At 47.4% G+C, this 15778-nt stretch overlaps 1 protein-coding gene across 5 annotated transcripts in view; it reads right to left on the reverse strand.

The window, feature by feature from the left end:
* Positions 1-1137: 1137 nt before the first annotated feature.
* AGO2 (argonaute RISC catalytic component 2) overlaps positions 1138-15778 on the reverse strand; it is a 110763-nt gene continuing 96122 nt past the window's right edge. For 4 of the 5 annotated variants that reach the window (XM_032415646.1, XM_032415648.1, XM_032415644.1 and 1 more), the window contains exons 17-19: positions 14628-14729; positions 13793-13992; positions 1138-13516 (exon numbers count right to left, since the gene is read on the reverse strand). In XM_032415646.1, the coding sequence (XP_032271537.1) occupies positions 13408-13516; positions 13793-13992; positions 14628-14729 (411 nt within the window). In that variant the 3' untranslated portion in view covers positions 1138-13407. The other variant, XM_032415647.1, reaches the window with a different exon arrangement.

Genomic DNA, 15778 nt, shown 5'->3' on the forward strand with positions numbered 1-15778 from the left:
CTTAAAAAAAAAAAAACCACTTTCTCCCCACTCTGTGTGGGGTACATTCTTAACTTGGCCATTAAGAACCTTCACACTGATCTTACTCTACTTTGTATCCTATAGCTTTCCTAGGGGAGCCTTCCATTCCTCCTGGTATGAGCTCCTCATCCTCTATGGAGCATAAACACCCTCTAGTCAAGCGGCTTTCTCTTCTGAAGTTTTTTCCTAATTCATGTAACACCATCATACAGGTTTTTTTTTTCTTATTTATTTTAGAGCGCACAAGCAGGGGGAGGGGCAGAGGGAGAGAGAAACCCAAGCAGACGCCATGCTGAGCGAGGAGCCCGTCTCAGGGCTCAGTCTCAGCACCCTGAGAGCACGACCTGAGCTGAACCCAAGAGTCAGATGCCTAACTGACCGAGCCACCCAGGCGCCCCACCGTCATACAGCTTCATGTAATTAAACAGCAAGAATGTCACAAGGTGGGCCTGTATGTGTTAAGTAAAGGGATTAGAGATCTCTCATCATTTTCTTCTCTCCTCCAGCTTCAGCTAGTGTGTCCCAGGGCCAATGGCACAGAGGTGCTATCTGGTTTTAGATACTAAGTAAGCGAGAAGTACAGGGTCCTGGATGTCTAAGCGAGGGGTGGGGTGGGGTGAACTTCATCTTGATTTTGTTAGAAAAAACAAAACAAGACTAGAACAAAATATACCAGAAGTTTTAAGAATAATTACCTATCAGTGTTGTGATTATAAATAATTTAAAATTTCATCTTCATGTTCATCTGAATTGTCAACACTCTCCATAATTAATACATATTCTTAAAAATAAAAAAATAGCTTTCAGCAAGAACAAAGTCTTGGCCTGCTCTAGCGACAATGTCCATTTGGCATCCTAGGATTTTCAGCCATTTTTTGGCTCCCTTAGGTCCAACCCTTCTTTCCCAACAAGCACGTACTCTGTACAGTGCAGACAGTGAGGTCATGGACAGCCCAGAGCGGGGCCGCCAGGGTTGCAGAGCGGTAGCAGCACGTGTAACCCCAGCCCGGGCAGAGGGAGTCGCGACCCACCAGGACGCGAACCCTGGATGTGGTCAGCTCGGACTCCTCCCGCACAACATGGACCTCGGCAGGGCTCGCACTGCTCTTGACTGGGGCTTCGCTGAATAGCTTTTTACTTCCTCCTTTCTCGTGGCTGCTAGAGTAGAAACACTCCACTCCTCCTAGATACCAGTTTTATTTTTCCAATTCGTTCCTGTGGTTTTCATCCCCAAACCCGAGTTCTCAGGGAATAGTGCCCACCTCTTCTGAATACACTGTTCAAGGAATAGGTCCAATACTGCAGACTAGGCCTCTAGACATCCGTCATGGAAGGCAAGCTCCCCCCTCGGAAACCTGGAATCTTAACTTGTGCAGAAGGAAGTGCCCAAATCTGCGAGTAATTGAAGATCTTTGGGAGAGGCAGCTGTAAATATGAGGAATTTTATTTTATTTTTTGCTGACATACTATGAGGCAAAACAAAATTGACACCATACAAAATAACTTTATAAAATATCATTCACATCATATTTTATCAGATTTACAGCATTCTGTGCATGTTAAGGGTTATGTAAGGAGGTGAAAAAACACTATGCCAAACTTTTAGTATTAGTTTATATACACACAGTAAGAAACAAAACAAGTTAACTGTTAGGTTTTCCATGAATTTATTGCAAAAATAGTGCAAACTACGTAACCTAGTAAGCTGTAAAACAAACTCGAAAGGACCCAGCTAAGCTTAAACACGACAATAGATGCTCAGTGTCTCAGCCTTTAGCTCTCTTCACCAGTTTATCTTTTGTCAATCCAGACCACTCCCCATCTGCTGGGTGAGGGTGAGTGCTGGGGATGGAGAAACGCGAAGACTGGCTCTTCAGAGACCAGAGCCGTCCGGCTGCCTGAGGCCAGGGATTCCTTTAGGATCATGCTACTTACTCAATGGCAATTCTGTGAGGTCTGTGTTGAAAACATTCAGATGCCATCATGTCTAAGTCCGACCTTAGGAGGAAGTTCTCCAAACCTCTTGATGACATGGAGAAAAGAATTAAGAAAGCAGCATGAACAGAAAGGACTGGGAACATTATTGTCTGCTTGCACACACGGTACCCTTTTTCTCAGGTATATTTGGGTAAAGTAGTATTCTACTGGTGGGCAACCTTTGAACCAGATACTGGAGTTAAAAAGACAAAAACAAAGGATACTGTGTCCCGACAAGAGTAACTTTAAAATTTCTTTCAACAGTCTATTGGGGTCCAAAAAGCATAGATCTAAAAACAAAATAATAAGAGCAAAACAATGCTACATATAAAAGCTAAAGAAACAAAATGCAGCATATTCAGGTTCTTTTTCTTGAGGTACCTATATAAATTTAATCACCTGCCCCAAAGTACTCTTGTTAGGTCAAAGAACAAAATGCTGACTGGTGAGCCGATTGCGGGGCACTCATCACTACTGAGAAAGTGCAACAATGCTGATCTCTATATGCAGCATACTAACTGGGGAGCGACTCTTTTTTACAAAACAGCTGAAGTACTGACCTGATGGACGCTTAACAATGAGAACACTTAACTAGAATCATCCCATTTTGTTTCGAGATCCTGCAGCAAAAAGCCTCCCAAATCAACTTTCAAAAGTTTTGCCACTTAGGAATGTTGGTCCTCTTGTAAAATTCAGAGATCTCTTTAAAATAGTAAAACTATATACTACAGGAAAGAGCCCTACTTTTTATTTCTTATTGGTATAAAATCAAATTCTTAAGACTCCAAAATATTGTGTTACCTCCAAAGAATTAAGTTAAAAAAGATCACCATAGTAGGAAAAGTCTAGAATTGTAAACTGCCAAATATAAAAGCATGGAAAATCATCGATGTCCTACCTTAGTTTCTCACCTGCCAGAAAGCTTGCCTAACTCATGGCGACCCTGGGCCTGCTGCTGGGCGCAGGCGTGCGGCCCCCTCCAGCGGCCCCCCGCACCCCCCTTCCCCCAGCTGCCCGTGGGCGCAGCACCTGCACCAGGATGGACAACAGTCCACTGGCTGCACGGGAAACACAATATGCCAGAGGAGCAGGGGGCGTGGATGGCCACACAAGCCACGGAGGAGCGCGCATGAGCTGTTCGTGGCTGCCTCTTCATTGGCACAGAAAATGAAGAGAGAGCTGTCGGTATATGCATAGAAGAGTTTGGAATTTGTTTGTAAAATGTTAATTTGCTCTTGGACATTTTTTTCTTTTCTTTTCACAAGGGGGCAGTTGGGATTTCAATAGACGTGACTAGTTGGCTGGGGGTAATCTATCAAATTCCATGGCCAATTGGGCTTTTCTCCCCACCTGCAATAGAAAACACTCCATTTCATATGGATTTTTTTCAATGCATTAGGATTCAACACAAAAGGCACAAAATAAATAAAAATTTATTAAATAAACGGAAATTATGGTTTCAAGCTTTGTGTGGAGTTATATCTTGCTGTTTGGTTACTTGTTCCAATTTAATTTGACAGACTTAGTAAATAGCACCCAACTGTTTAACTGAGGTAGATCCACATTGTAAAGAAAGCTGGGTCCCCTCCATTTTATGTCTAAATTTAAGATGCTTTTACAAAAACAAAAATCCATATAATCCTATGCAGAAGCGATGGCAGGTGGCACCACCTGAAGAAAGCTTAGAACGTGAGCAGGTTAGCAAGTAAGACTGATGCCCAAATCATACTCTCCATCAGCCATAAATAAATCTCAGACTGGAGGGAAAAAAACCAAACCTTTAAAAGTAACCCTGAAAAAGTCTCTAGACTTTCAGAATAGGTCTTCTTGACTGACTGCCACCGAAATGCACAATGGTCCATTTTCATCAAGCAATGGCAACAGCCCAGCCAGACCAGAAAGAGCGAGCGAGCGAGCGAGAGCGAGAGATCTGGATCACTGAAAGTTTCCCTTTGTAACTCTGGAGAAAAGACTGGTTGGATTATGATATAGCATCTTGATCTGAACAGTTTAAACTCACTGCCTAATATTTTTGCATACTCTGAAACTTACAATTTAACATCTGATTAAGGCTTGAGTTACAGTGGCATTACCACCTAGCATCATGCAAGCATCGGACATCCTCAACACACAGGGACTGGCATGAAACGAGAGACAAGGACGTGAAGCCTCAGAAGTGTATTTAGCAGGTACTATAATTTTATAACGAATTTTACAATTCATGTAGCAAATGAGAAATTATACAGACAGACCAATGTATATAAATACTAGTTTATACAGGAACTTTGAATTTACAAAACAGCACTGCACGGTTTCTCTACCACAAGCACAAGACGCCGTCGCAAGAGACCGGCCGCACAGCTAGGAACGGGCTGCAGACGGTACGCACAGGACCGCCCGACGGGCGCCCCGGAGCTGCTCAGCTTCTTAGAAAACAGTAAACTTCCAATGGTCACAATACAGTTCGATTCAAAATATCTTCTAAAATGTTTTATTGTGGGGGAAATTAAGAAGGGGCAAGCAAGATCCACCCATGGAACTTCTGAATTCATTTTTGGTTCTTTTTCAATTATTTTATAAAAATAAAATAAAACTAGAAAAGTTGATAAAACTCAGGGTTAAAAGCCCTCCCTACGTATTGGGTAAGTAAGCCGCAGTGTCCCAGAGGTAAGACAAATCTGCGTGGAGACGCTACATTCTTCTCTTGTATTTAACGAGTTCGCCACCCTGCTGCACGGAAACTTACAATTATGCTCTTAAAACTTTTTAAAAAGTAAAAACTCACTTGCCTCTACGGTTATAAAATATGAATTCATACCTTCAACAACTACATTAAAATCCACTATCAAACTCAGGACTCAAATTTCAATTTAGTGCTAAAACTACATACTTTCAGGATTTCGGTCACATGTATATTTGGCTTTGAAGAGGAACCCAAAATCAGTAACATATCCTCCCCTCTGCAGCCGGCGCCTCTGCCGAGGGAAAGACCTTTGCCTTTCAAAATGGACAGCTCAGTAGAACGAAGGGCCAGGAGGAGCCGCCAAGAATGAGTTTCTATGCATTTTAAAAATAAGTAACATTGGATTATTTCCCCCACTTAAAAGCAATAAAATCATCCCTTGACAGGGTAAGGTGGTTTTTGTTTTTGTTTTTGTTTTTGTTTTTAATTAGACCATCAGCCAAGAAACTGCTCAGTACCTGGCTTGGAAAAGTTAAGAGATAAAAAATGCATTTTAGGCATGTCAAAACTGGGAGTCCTCTATGCACAGCTCAGCCAAGTGAGCAGCTTCCCCGCACACCACGGAACAGAGCGACACGAACAGAAAGCATCCCCGAATAAGGACAATAGGACTGAATAGCACCTTATGTCTGAGGACTTCACACGCAATTCACAGAGACACGATTCCAATTCCTCTTCTAAAAACCTAGTTCCAGGACACTAAATATTTAGCTTGGTGAATGACTCTGAGGACAAAGCCACCAGGTTCTGCCGATGGCCACCGTCAATGCCTGACTAAGAGATGGATCTTACGCGGATTTCCCGGAATCCCAGTGGACGTGGACTTGGGAAGGAAGTCCTGCGACTACGAGAACCTCACGTTTTCCGACACGAGGCAGTGTGCGCGGGCATCACAGTTTACCGAGTCAGGAGCTGAGGAGCAGACACAGCTTCAAAGGCAGAAGGTCAATGACTGACTTGTGGAATGGTACAGGCTTACTTCCCAATAAAAACCCAGCCCCAACATGATTCCAAAAGGACACTGAGGACCAGACTTTAAAGGCACAGAGGCTGAGACTGGGTCTTCCAGAACACGCTCAGTCTGGTACTGATGGAGACCAGAGGAAGGCCTGGTGCCGCCTGCTCCCAGGGTCTGAGGGACCTGCCCTCTCCCCCCGCCCCGAGATCGTTCCCACAGTCTCTCTAGAGTTCCAAGGAGCCTCGGCTCCCCAACGCGAGCACCTCGTTCTGCCAAGTGGTGCCAAGGAGCCAAGCAGTCCGCCTGCATCGCACCCCCGACCCGACTGTGTGGGGGTGTTCTTGGGATCAACTCATGGTTTTAAGGACCTTGATTCAGAAGGTACTTAATGGAGGGCGGCCTCAACATCTAGGTTCCTGGAGACACTTGGGGGGGAAGAGTTAATATTTGGTGTTTTAGCTTTAACTCTGAACTACTTAAATCCAAGGAGGTTGTAAATAGAAGATAATTCAGCCTCCTCCCACCCCCCAAAAAGGGAATGGGAGTGAGGTGAGGATTCAACTCTTCAGTCATACCACCAAGGGCATTTAAAGATGCTAACACATCTAAATGTTTCACATCGACCAATAAGAGAAAAGTGTTAACAAAAGCACCAGTAATCTTCAGTTCCCTCTTTTCAAATAATTTCTCATGAATGCAAAGATGGTGGGAGAGGCCCACCCCGGGATTCTGGAGACATGTATGCAAAAAGCTGAGGGGTAGGTCTGAGTTCAACAGTTCACATTACGGAATCAAGGAGAGGGCCACCGTGCAGTGTCCCCCGAAACACCCTGAATGGGATTCTGGTTGAAAATGAGGCCAACCCAGAGCACCCAAGCAGTTCCAGAAGCAGGTCAGCAGATGTTGTGGCTACCCACCCAAAACATCCATGCATCTTGGGGTGGGCTGTATCTACAAAACAGTGTAATCGCAGAAGTACAAAACATTCTTAGAAAGACTGCAAAGGACACTTAGCTCTTTCAGAATTAAAGCACGCCATGGGGCATGAAAAACATCAAAACCCGAAACAACAGTGCTAACGGCAAAGCCTTCCCGGTAACGTCATACTTGGAACGTCTCTGGGCCAACGTCAGTGTCTGATGAACGTCCAGTGAGGGAGCAGAGCAACCTCCACGCACCCAGATGTCTGGGACTGCAAAACCACCTGCCTGCCCCTCAAGAATTTAAGCGCGAACCAATGGAGGTGTTTTGGAGCGAGTTTGAACCCTCCAAAGACGAGAGAACGTAGAGAACCTAAAGACGAGATGTGAAGGAGGCAGAGGGTGACACCGACGGACCCACACACAGTGCGTGGGCAAAGGACATTCTGACAGCAAAGTGGCTGATCACAAGGAGGGGTACCCCGAGCCCGAGCAATCTCTCTCGGGGCAGACTGCCTGTAAGTTAGCATCAGAGGACCCAGGGTGCCGGCAGCGGGAGCTCCTACTTCAATGCTGGCTGTGGACCCCGCGTTCCTTTCCAACAAAGGGCCTTGGACTCGAACAGAACATTTTGCTTTTAAACCGCAGATCATGTTTAAGTAGGAAGTGATGGTAACTCAAGGTTCCAAAGTCAAAGATCAACTATAACTGCGTGTTTTTTTGAAACCATACAGCCACTTTAGATGCATTATTTAGAGAGTTGGTGTTCCAGCACCTTCGTGATTTTACAGGGTGTATAGAAAGGGAGAAGAGTGCAGAGGGAGACATTTCCAACCCATTCATGAGTAAAACAGAGAAGAAAGTGCTTTCTTACAGCAAACAGGAAAGTGAAAAGCCAGGACAGCAGGCCGTTTCAAGGCTCCCCCACCCCTGGCCCTGCGTGGAGATGCCCCCGCCAGCCTGTGAGGACGGCGCGGGAAGCTTTTCCATTTTCTGCCCGCTGGCTGCCTAGAACCCTACATTATTGAGCTGGGCAGCCCTGAGGAGTCCCCGGTCCGCCTCTGATACCCCCGAGGGCGAGAAGGGGACTGCCCACGGGTCACAGTATGGCACACACATTTTCAAGCCAGAACTGAAGAGAGAGAGATGTTCGCCATTCAGTTTATTCAGGCAACATTTTGGCTATTTTCAGTGTGAACAGCTACGCTTAAGAACAAGCATGAACCTATTGAGAATTCAGAGGTAGCCTTTATCTGCATTTATTTCTTTTTAAACTAAAAGGTATTTAGAAACCACCTTCTGTAGTGATTTGGCTAAGCCAATACATTCACTTTAGACAATAAAATGGCAAAACGTAACCAACAAAGCATTAGGGAGGGCACCGCGATGGCATCGAACACACACTCATGACCGGTTCGGGTCTAAAAGCTCCTGTGTGTGTCCGATTCTGGGTAGCCTGACCACAAACAATTACACACTGTGGGCTGGAGCACGTACTTCTAATCTAGCAATATCACAAGGCATAAAGGAACAGCACTGTTTCAGGTCTCTCTAGCATCTATCTATGTATGGGATAAGCCGCAAATGACACTTTTGACACCACGGTGATCTCATGTCTTCAGAACGGTGGCTGACCAGAGAGAAGCGAGGGGGGCCCCTCGCTAGCCGTCTGTTCACACTGGCCACGCAGGGGCTTCCTATCCAGATGGTCAGATGCTGGATGGGACCGGAAGAAAATGCGTCAAGGAGCCATGGGAAAACAAAAAGGAATTAAACAGACCCAAAAGTGTTCAAAGGATTTATAATGAATCCTTTTAAAATCAAATCTTCAGACCTCAAGGGGAGAGCGGACTCTCCTTTCAACAGACTGCAAACTTCCTTTCTGTGAAACAAGAACACGAGGCTCGTTTGTCCTTCATGAATGGTCAACAGACACGCGGTTACGGAGGCAGAGCGGAGCCCACGCGGCTCTAACACATAATACTGGAAACGTGGCTGTCCCTACAACAGAGCGACGTGTTGTGTTCATATCATTTTTGCTAACCTAAATCTATTTACAATCGTTTCAAACAAGTACAGCAGATGCAAAGTTGGACATAATAAAAAGGAAGTTGTCAAAAAATCAGTGCAATTATTTTGAGTTGAAAATTTTCCTTACAAAAGAGTCAGCATGTGTGTGTCACAGGGAGTTACACGTGCACCGTGTCTACACTGAACACACGTCACCGCAGCCGAGCCTGCAGGCAGGGCGGCTAGAGAGATTCTTCTCGGTTACTTTGGGGAAGGGTTTAAAATATAAATAAAATATTTGCATTCTGAAAGTGAGGCGCACAAACACTGAGGAAGTTTCTGTTTATTGTACATTCCTTTCTCATGAGCGTGAGAGATGAGTCAAAGAGAGGTCACAGGGAGATTTCTATGGCTTGTCTGGGCCACTGGGATTGTCCACTGTCTGGATTATGTCAACTTCTAAAGCTCCTCCTAATGGAACTGCCTTAAGCGTGGAAAATGCCCATGAAAAATCCTTTTAACTGTCCACCAGATCAAAGTCCCGTTGAAGGAGTACATCCAGATCCTGACGGCTCCACGAAACAAGCCAAGTGCTTCCATGACAACGAGCAACCGAGAGAAGCCGTCCCAGCCCCCCAGGCCCCCCAGAGACAGTCTGGGTCCCAACTACTGCAGGACGCTTGGCTGGTCTACCCTTAACATATTGTATCAAATATATAATTTGACTGAAAAACTGCCTTGTAAAAATAAAATTTAAATCACCCTGCAGATCAATGCAAAATTACATTGCTGCATATATAAGAAAAACAATTCATTCAGAAAAATTACATTTGTGGCTTTCAAAAATAAATTCATCCGGCAAACTTGCAGGTAAACATTAGGCAATTTATAAAAGTTGGGGAAAATAATTTCTATCATAGCCATCAGGTACCACATGCACTGGGATATCCACATCGGCCAAATCGAACCAGAGCAGAAAGAAAAAAATAAATAGCAACATTTGCATTTAACAACAATAAAAATAACATATAATATAACATCAGTAAAAGCAACCCCCCCCCCTCCCCCCCCGCTGTAGGAACTGAACTCCAACTGTCTTTTCCAACGAGCACTCCGTGACCAGGGGTAAACATCAGTAATAGCAGTGACCGCGGCCAACCTCCCAGAGCACGGACATCACTCCGCTCCTGCCGCGTCCCTCTCGGGCCAGCCCGCTCAGTGGCCAGGGGTCGCCTGTGTCTCTAGAGAGCAAACATTCATCCAAGGGAGTGTGAGAACACTACCGAAAAGCAACGTCACCTTAAAAAGCAAAAGCAGACCCTACGATGTTGTATCAAAAGTGTATATGGGAAGACTTCTCAAAACCAAAACCAAAACCAAACAATCCCTGTCTAAAAGCACAGGTGTGCCCAGTTTTACAAAAATGTATCAGAACTAGGGAAGTCTGAGCTTGGAGAACACAGGCAGGGTGGAATCTCAGCATCACCAAAGGGCACTTCCATGACGCGGCGGCCGTCCTCGGCTCCCCTGGGCTTCCTTCATTGCTCTGTCACTAGGGTGATGGGAGGGCGGACAGAATGGACAGTGGTGAAGGGGTGGGAACGGTCATTCTTCTTAAAGTGAACATTTTAAAATCTACTAGGAAGAGTACCAGTAAAAGAATCTGATCGGGAGACCTCTTTTAAAGAGACGAGATAAATCCCAGTTTTTCTTTTAAATGAATCCAGATTTCTACATCATAATTTTCACATTCAGTTTGCTTAAAGCAAGGCACACCTTACTTAACAGTGGGGTAGGGCAAAGCCAGCGTGCAGACGCCTCTCAAATCTGCAAGGGCCCCAGGCCTCAGGCGACCAAGCGCAGGCAGAGGACGGAGCCACCCTGGGAGCCTGAGCCCTCTTGGGGCCACGCAGGCCGAGGCAGCCCTTGGGGTGGGAGCAAGCGCAGTTAGAGACGGGCAAGGGCCCCTTTTGGCTTCCACGGGAACTGGGCTCAGACTTAGTCTACTGCACTTTGAGGTTTTACGCTATCTCAAAATTTATCCTAATAATGGGGGCACCGGTAGAAATTTGGGAAAACAATTATTTACCTGAGAAATTGTAACTACAGCCATTTGAATTCTGAATCATCAGATGCGTACAAAGGTGTGCAGCTAAGCTAGCTGGAGACGTTTGGTCTATTAATGCTTTTAGTATTAAAAGTTTTATAAAACAAGCACAGGGCTACAAAAAGAACCCTTCTCAAAGTACTCTGGCCCATTAAAATTAAAACCTTTCCTTCAAAATGATAAAAAAAATTTCAGATCTAATTTTCTGCCAGCGTGCGATCTCTCCTGGGTGTTGCCTTCACGAGCATCTGCCTGTGCTGCCGAATGGCCCCTCCCCGCTGGGCCCTCGTGCTCGGGGGAGAGGGCTCCTCAGAAAGCTCTGGATCAGGGGTCCTCAGACTCGAGGCAGCCCTGGAGCCCCAGCTGATGGTATCAAATACAGACGTCCAGCCCCGGCCCCAGAGACCCGGGGTCAGGAGTCTGCATTTTTACCAAGCACCACCACCAGCCCGACCACCCGGACCCTGTTGCGGGGAGTAAAAACACACCTTTGAGACACATGGTTCTAGATGATCCTAAAAATGGCTGAAAACTAACCTAATTTTAGATTTCAAAAGTGTATTAGTGAAAAGACTCCCCCCTTAGCTGGAATGCTCCCGGTAATTTAAGCCAAGAGTGTATTGGTGTCCTTCTGAAAGAGGAGAAAGTGCCACTTGCCAATAAAACAACAGGGAATTGCAACATTTCTTAGAGCAGAGGCTTCTGTTCGTTTAAAAAGACCAAAAAAAAGAAAAAGAAAAAGAAAAAAAAAAACAACCAAACAAAAAAACAAACCCAGAAAGAAAAGATACAGCAAGAAGAGGCTAATGCCATTAATAAGACACCCACATGCACACACAGACACACACGCACACATCACTCTGAGTATATATCTTCACAAATAATAGTCACCCCTTTGTCATCGCCACCCAAATCTCGGCCGAGTGTCCACCACAGCTCCGCCCGCAGTTCCCTGCCCCTCCCGCGCCCCAGAGCCGGCAGACAAGAAGACAGGGTGGGCGCGATCTCCAGCACGAGGCGCCCCGTCGGGACCCTCGCCCCACCGCAGTGCCAGAGGTAAATGTCAGGCTGGGCTTGGGGGGGGCCGTCAGCAGGGAGAGGGAAACCGACAGAGCACAAAGCAGCACTAGGGGAAGGCGCGTCTCCTTCCCGGAATCTCTACATTGAACGTGGATTTGATTTTTTTTTTTTTTTAATTGTCTACAAGGACAAACAGCCCACTTAGCACAAACAGAGTTGTCCGCTGTTACCCCTTTTCAAGTTGTCCATGGTATCACGCTTAGTGCCACGGCTTCTAGATGGGCAAACCCACGTCTGGGGCCCCGAACGCAAATCCCTTCTGCCGGCCTCGCAGCGCGCCACCTCCGAGGGCCGGGGCTCGCTGCGCGTTTCAGTGCATAGATCCTACGAAACTCGTCTAACAGAACCACACGCAGAGAGAGGTACACTCTGACACATGGACTTGTTTCCCAGGAATGGAAGAATAAATACATTCCGTTTGTGCTTAATCGGCTGAGCAACACGCGGGGACAGGAGGCGGGGCGGCGGCGGCGCGGGGTCGCCGTGCCCGCGCCCGGGCCTCCTCAAGGTACAGGCTACGCAGTCTACGCGGGGGAAGGCGGGTGGCGGTCACATTGACTCAAGTGCATACTCCTGCACGTCAGCACTGAGAACCACAGGAGGTGGTCCAGTCACCAGGCTCCCAAACACTCGTGATATGCTAAACAGATCACAATAAGCACCCCGGAGTCAATAAAATGAAAAACAGCATCTATCTATCACATTAATACTGCAAACCAGATATATATATTTTTTCTCTTACATTAAAGACATAACAGTGAAAAAGGATTGTACTGTATTTATCACCACAGACCCGTATTCTTTAGAAACTTTGGAAAATAAATGTCACAGTCCTATAGGACAAATCTTATGATTAGACTGTCGGCATATTGTCTTTTTTCTTTTTTTAAATAAATTTTTATTAAAATGGCACTTGTCTGCCAATCGCTCTGGACCTATAAATGTTGTAAACACACACGGCCCATCTTCTGCCCCCGCTCCTTATTTCGAGCTGAGTGAGAGGCGGGCAGTGGCGGTTCCAGACGCCAGTGGGCGCCTCGGCGGGCCACCTGCCCTCGGTCCCGAAGAGCTGGCGCCAGCCCCGTCAGGGGCACGCTAGTACCACTCTGACATAAACTTTAGTGACCACCTCAGAATGCTCAAGGCTTTAAAACCACAGCTGTGCTCTGTGTTGCTTTCACTCTCTGAGAACGTTCACAGCTAGTTTGAGCCCACCAATTCCATAGAGAATCATGTGTTAAAAACAAGTAAATTGAATGACCAAATAAATTAAAAATGTTTTAAAGCCCTGAGTTCATAGACTGGTTTTAGGAGATTTTTAGGAAACACGGGACTCTATTTTAATAAGCAGCTTATAGATTTTGGCAAACCATATTTCCTACGACAATGGGGTCTCATACAGGTCTGCAGTTCAAAATCCAAGTTTGAAATCTGGGACGGAAGGCATTCTGGAAAATGGAGAATCTACTAAAATCAATGACGTCTCATGTTCGATGCTGGCTGTCACGGAAGGGCTGGGCATCTGTTGGTCTGAGTGTAGCTGGTCTCATGTGAATCCAACTCGGTACACAATCGTAAACACTAAAACATGTCAAGCAAAGTACATGGTGCGCAGGGTGTCCTGATGAACCTGGACTGCCTTTGCCAACGCTTGGTGGTCTCGTCCATTACTCTGCCCGGAGGTATGGCTTCCTTCAGCACTGCGGGGACGGGAGGACAGAGAGAGAGAGAGTGCAGCCTTTAATGCACCACGAGGCAGTGCACTGATAACAAGTTAAGACGAGGCAGCAGCTATCTGGGGAGGTGGCCACGCAGCGACCAGGCGGCGGGGAAGAGGCGGGCACCTGGGCGTGTGTGTCACGCTCGGCTCCAGCCAACGGGGCCCCCCTGCTTCCCACTCTGAAAGCGCAGCTGCCAAAGCCGGTCTCAGAAGCGACCCCTGCCGTGCCCCCAGCCGGGAAAGGCACACCACCCACCTGTCATGTTCTTTGTCCACCAGGTGGTACCTGGCCCGGAAAGCCACCAGGTGGGCGTAGTATGCTGGCGCCGGGATGGACACGGATCGCGTGCAGCGCACGTAGGTGTGACACAGCTGGTAGGTGAGAATCTGCAGCTCGTCGGAAGAGAAACGATTGTCATCCCAAAGCACGTGATAGTGGGAAGGCCTGCTTGTTCCCTAAAAGCAGATCAGAGGGTCAGAGGAGTGAACGTGCGAGAAGTCCAGAACTCACCTACACGAGGGCACTGCTGATAAGCCACGCTTCCGTCACCCTCCGCACGGAGGACTCAGTGGGAGAACGCTTAGGGGCAAAAACCTGTGGGCCCCTTCACCGGTGGGCAGAGGCCAGCAGTCTTGAGGTGACGATGGGGCACATGGTGACCTTCCCTGTACGTCCTGCAACGTGTGTGGCGGGAGACAAGGCCGAACCCCGCTACGTGGGCAGGAGCGGATTCTGAGCACGTCCGTTACCTGCCGCCCTTCCCGCGGCCTTCTCACCACTCCGACCTCAGCTCGTTCGCTAAGCTCCGGGTGCACGGGACACCCCGGACCCCACCGGTGCCCCTGGCCGTTGCACCCACTACTTGCGCCTGTCCTCATCTCACCTAAAATGGGAACCCTGACCACAGCACGCCAGTGGGTCCTTCCTCCCCAGCACCCCACGCCCCCCACCCTTACCTGTCCCTGGCTACCCGCCCAACTCCCCTACGCGCCCACCGGGGTGCTTGCAGGAGGCTCGTGCTCCGTGTTTGCGGGGCATGTGGCCCGCGTCACGGGGACACCGAGACTGGGCAGCGGGGGCCTGTCCTTACCTGGATGCCGGCGTGACTACACAGGTAGAAGTCAAACTCGGTCGGGTGCGTGATTTTCGTGTCCACAGTTGTGCCTGCTGGAATGTTTCCACTTTTCCCAACCTTCGGCAATACAGGAACCCGTCAGATGTGTCCAGGGACCACAACGGAAAGCAAGCAAGCACGTCAGCCTCGCTCACACCGCCTTCGGACGCTGGGCCTTCCTGACCACAGGCGGCCCTATCTCGGCGTCTTTAAGTTGGCTAACTAACATATCGGCTCGGCGCGACGGCATTAAAAGAGAACCTAACCGATACTAACCCCTAGAGGTAAGTAAGTTCCTGTCCTATGAGGGCTGGGTTTTCTCCCCCCAGGTCTCGTAAAGGGAGAGAAGTGCAGCTGTCTTCCCTTCACTGAAGAATCTGCATGTAACGCTCGAAGGGCTCTTCATTCCCGTGGAGGTCACCGACATACAAATCTAAAACCGTGCACGATGGGCACCTGACGGGCCATCATCCACGCACAAACACACCCAATACTCAAGGCAGAAGAGCGAGAACACCCTGAAGGCAGTCAGGAGCATCTGCACTTGGTCGGTGGCTCAATCACCACCACCCAAGAGGGCATGCTGGTCCCCCCGAGACCGTCCGAGAAGCAGAGGGATGGATTGGGCTACACATGATATCAAACCACTTAACTCTAAGTTTACATTCTAGGATCACAAAGTCACTGAACACCCAGCTACTGCTACTGGGCCAGCAATGCCGCCAAAGCTCTAGGACCCAACCCATGATCAGTAAGTCACTGACCTTTCAGTTCTGCAATTTTCAAATACACACACGCACGCACGAATCCCCAGTGTAACTCCTGAGCACCTTCAGATATGTATTTTACTTCTTGCCAACTTTTTTCACACCTTCCTATTTTTAAAAGTAAAATATTTGAAACTAGTGCCCCCCCCCTTTGCTTCCTTCCACGTAGCAGTCTCAGATTTAGCCTTTGTCATTCCTACATGTACTTTTATTTTTCCCTACACATTTAAGTCTCCATCAGCACTATACTGTGTTACTTCACAGGTTTTCAAACTGTGCATGGGTATCATATATATTCTGCTACTTGCTGTTTTTGTTCAATATTTACGATTTGGAGATGTATTCATGGGATACACAGAG

Source organism: Phoca vitulina, unplaced genomic scaffold, assembly GCF_004348235.1.
Source record: "Phoca vitulina isolate PV1807 unplaced genomic scaffold, GSC_HSeal_1.0 scaffold18, whole genome shotgun sequence".
NCBI lineage: Eukaryota > Metazoa > Chordata > Mammalia > Carnivora > Phocidae > Phoca > Phoca vitulina.